The following is a 3,164-nucleotide window of genomic DNA, read 5'->3' on the forward strand; positions in this document are numbered from 1 at the left end:
TAAAGGCAAGTTGTGCCCTTGAACATTTTGTCCTATACAACATTTATATATGAAATATATGCTATGTACGCTTGAGTCTTAATTTGATAGGTCCTAATTAAGGATTTACCTAGTTTTCATATTATCCTTTGTCAACCTGGGCTGTACTTTATTGTTGGGTAGCTATGCTAGTTGCTATACCTAGTTTATGGTAGGAAGTAATGAACAATAATGAACCTGATTTATTTCTGTTATATACCTTTGTTAATTACAACCACTCACATGCCTTAATTGGAACATGGAGTGACCACCTAGGAAAACAGTATAACTATAAGGCCAACGGGCTTTGGTCTTAGCTTACTAATTAGAAACTCTAGTTTGTAGTGTTCTTACCGAAAGGGCAAGAGGGGGGGGGTCTTGTGATGGGTATAGCTCGGCTCCTTTGAGTGGTATTCTCTTCATAGATACTTATCTTAAGGGAGGGTTATGCACACGCAACTGTCGAAACCTTAGCGGACTACTACCTACTAGAAAATCTTTGTAAAGGTCTCGTAGCGTCTCTATGCAGTCACACCTCAGTAGTGTGATAAGTGCCTACTTTTGCATAGCATGGTTGGTCTAAAGTTCTCTTGAACTTTTATGCGACTTATGGTGAAAGTGTACAACCTCTGCAGAGTGTAAAACTAGTATATCAGTCGTGCTCACGGTCAAGAGCGTCCTAAACCCTCGCATGATAATTGAACTTGAAAAATAATTAACATGTGTTTTATTTATGTTTTACTTATGTTCGTGATATATCCTTGCTCTTATGGTTAATTGGGTGGTATAAACTTACATTCTAGTAATTAGTTTGCTAATAAAACTTAACCAATTTTAATAAAACTTGACCAACTTTAAAAGTGCTTAAATGCAGTAAACCAGTCAGCTATTTCTTGACTTGGCCTTATACTACACATTCCCTGTACTTGCTGAGTACCAACCATAAGTGCACTCACAATTGCTATATCTATTGTTCAGTACAAGACAAATCTGTTGAAGACTTTGAAGAGTTGCTAGGCGTACGTTTCCTCCAGTTAACTGCATGTGGAGTTGTTGGAGATCCGATGCTTATATTAGAGATTTTTATCTCATTTCTGATTAATTAATTTATGTAACTCTCTCTTTACGTTATAACACTATTTTTGAAATTTACCGAAGTCATCGTATGTGTGAAACTTGATCCTAGCATAGATATGACGATCATCTGGTTTTTCCTTTAAAATCGGGTGTGATATTAGGCTACTTGAATTTCAACGCGAACCTTTTATCCACCCAAAACTCCCGGCAACGCGCCCTCTACTCGCCTTTTAAATGAACAGGCTTCCACTACTCTCACTGTCTGACATACACACAGAGAACGCAATGGGAAAGCTCCTCAAAGCTTCGTACCACCTCGTTGTGAGCAACTTCCTCGCCATCGCCACGGTGGCGTTTGCCACCGCCGTGGTCCAGAGAGGATGGCCGTTCAGCATCGACGGTCTCGCCGGCTGGCTACACGCCCAGCGGCCCGTCCACCTCATCACGGCGGCGATCCTGATGGCTGCCGTGGCAAAGCTCCGGCGCGCCCGCCGGCAACGGGACGTGTACATCGTGGAGTACGGCTGCTTCCGGCCGAGGCCGTGCTTCCGGGCGCCGTTCGCGACGTGCCTGGAGCACGCGCGCCTCCTGCCGTACCTTGTGGCCGACAAGGAGAGCCTGAACTTCGCGATCCGGCTGCTCGAGCGCTCGGGGCTCGGCGAGGAGACGTGCGTGCCCTACTCGTACCACTACATGCCCCCGGACCGCAGCCTCGACGCCGCCCGGGAGGAGACCGAGCTGGTCATCTTCTCGGCCATCGACGACGTGCTCGCCAAGACCGCCGTGAAGCCCGAGGAGATCGACGTGCTCATCGTCAACTGCAGCATCTTCACGCCGACGCCGGTATTCGCCGACATGGTCGTCAACAGGTACAAGCTCCGCCCCGGCGTGCAGACCCTGAACCTGTCCGGGATGGGCTGCGGCGCGGGGCTCATCTCCGTCGGCCTCGCCAAGAACCTCCTGCAGGTGGCGGCGCCGGGCACGCACGTCCTGACCGTGTCCACGGAGATCCTCTCGTCGCAGTACTACGTCGGCAGCGAACGCGCGATGCTGCTGCCCAACTGCCTCTTCCGCATGGGCGCCGCCGCCACGATCCTGTCCAACTCCCCGGAGCGCGCGCGGTTCAAGCTCGGCCGCATCGTCCGCACCATGACCGCCGCGCGGGACGCCGACTACCGCTGCATCTTCCAGGAGGAGGACGACAAAGGCATGCGGGGCGTGCGCCTCTCCAAGGACCTCACCACCACCGCCGGCGGCGCGCTCAAGAGGAACATCGTGGCGTTCGGGCCCCTCGTCCTGCCGATCTCGGAGCAGCTCCTGGTGGCGCTGTCCCTCCTGAAGCGGAAGCTCCTGAGCCGGCTCGGCAGCAAGGTGAGGCTGTACCGCCCGGACTTCCGGACGGCGTTCGAGCACTTCTGCATCCACGCCGGCGGTCGCGCGGTGATCGACGAGGTGCAGCGCGGCCTCGGCCTGTCCGACGAGGACGTGGAGGCGTCGCGGATGACGCTGCACCGGTTCGGGAACACGTCGAGCAGCCTGGTGATGTACGAGCTGGCGTACACCGAGGCCAAGGGCCGGATGAGGAAGGGCGACCGGGTGTGGATGATCTCCTTCGGCGCCGGCTTCGAGTGCAGCTGCGTGGCGTTGGAGTGCGTCAGGACGGCGGCGGCCGCCGACGGGCCGTGGGTGGACTGCATCCACCGCTACCCGGTGCAGCTCCCCGACGTCGCCAAGGACATCTGATCAAACTACTGTGTGCAGCGTGCACACGCTGCGCAGAATTATCTTCAACGAGAGTTTTCTGCGAAGGTTTCCGTGGACTTCGTTAGTTGGTGCCTCCAAGTACGTGGCAATATTGTGTGCCGTGCTAGATGTGATGTCTGAAATAATTAAGTTGGCTAAAACGCAAGCACTTGTGTATTCATGGGCAATGTAGGTAGCCAGTCGTGGATTGTTACGAGTGTACTCATTCTGTGTTTGTTATCATCACTGTCAAGTTGATGTAATGCACGCTGCGTTGCGACAGCAGTTATGCACTTTTTATGTGTAAACCGTGAAGTGTTGTAGCA

The 3,164-nt window shown here is 52.5% G+C and overlaps 1 protein-coding gene across 1 annotated transcript; it reads left to right on the forward strand.

Moving 5' to 3' along the window:
* The first annotated feature begins 1,337 nt into the window (after positions 1–1,337).
* On the forward strand, positions 1,338–3,164 carry LOC101754100 (3-ketoacyl-CoA synthase 6). Its single transcript, XM_004968825.2, has one exon. It carries the CDS (start codon positions 1,381–1,383, stop codon positions 2,836–2,838), a length of 1,458 nt encoding a protein of 485 aa, XP_004968882.1. The 5' UTR covers positions 1,338–1,380; the 3' UTR covers positions 2,839–3,164.

The sequence above is a fragment of the Setaria italica genome, chromosome V (genome assembly GCF_000263155.2).
Source record: "Setaria italica strain Yugu1 chromosome V, Setaria_italica_v2.0, whole genome shotgun sequence".
Classification (NCBI taxonomy): domain Eukaryota; kingdom Viridiplantae; phylum Streptophyta; class Magnoliopsida; order Poales; family Poaceae; genus Setaria; species Setaria italica.

Excerpts from the sequence above, each read along its gene's own strand:
- LOC101754100 (XM_004968825.2), top strand. The coding sequence starts at position 1,381 with ATGGGAAAGCTCCTCAAAGCTTCGTACCACCTCGTTGTGAGCAACTTC.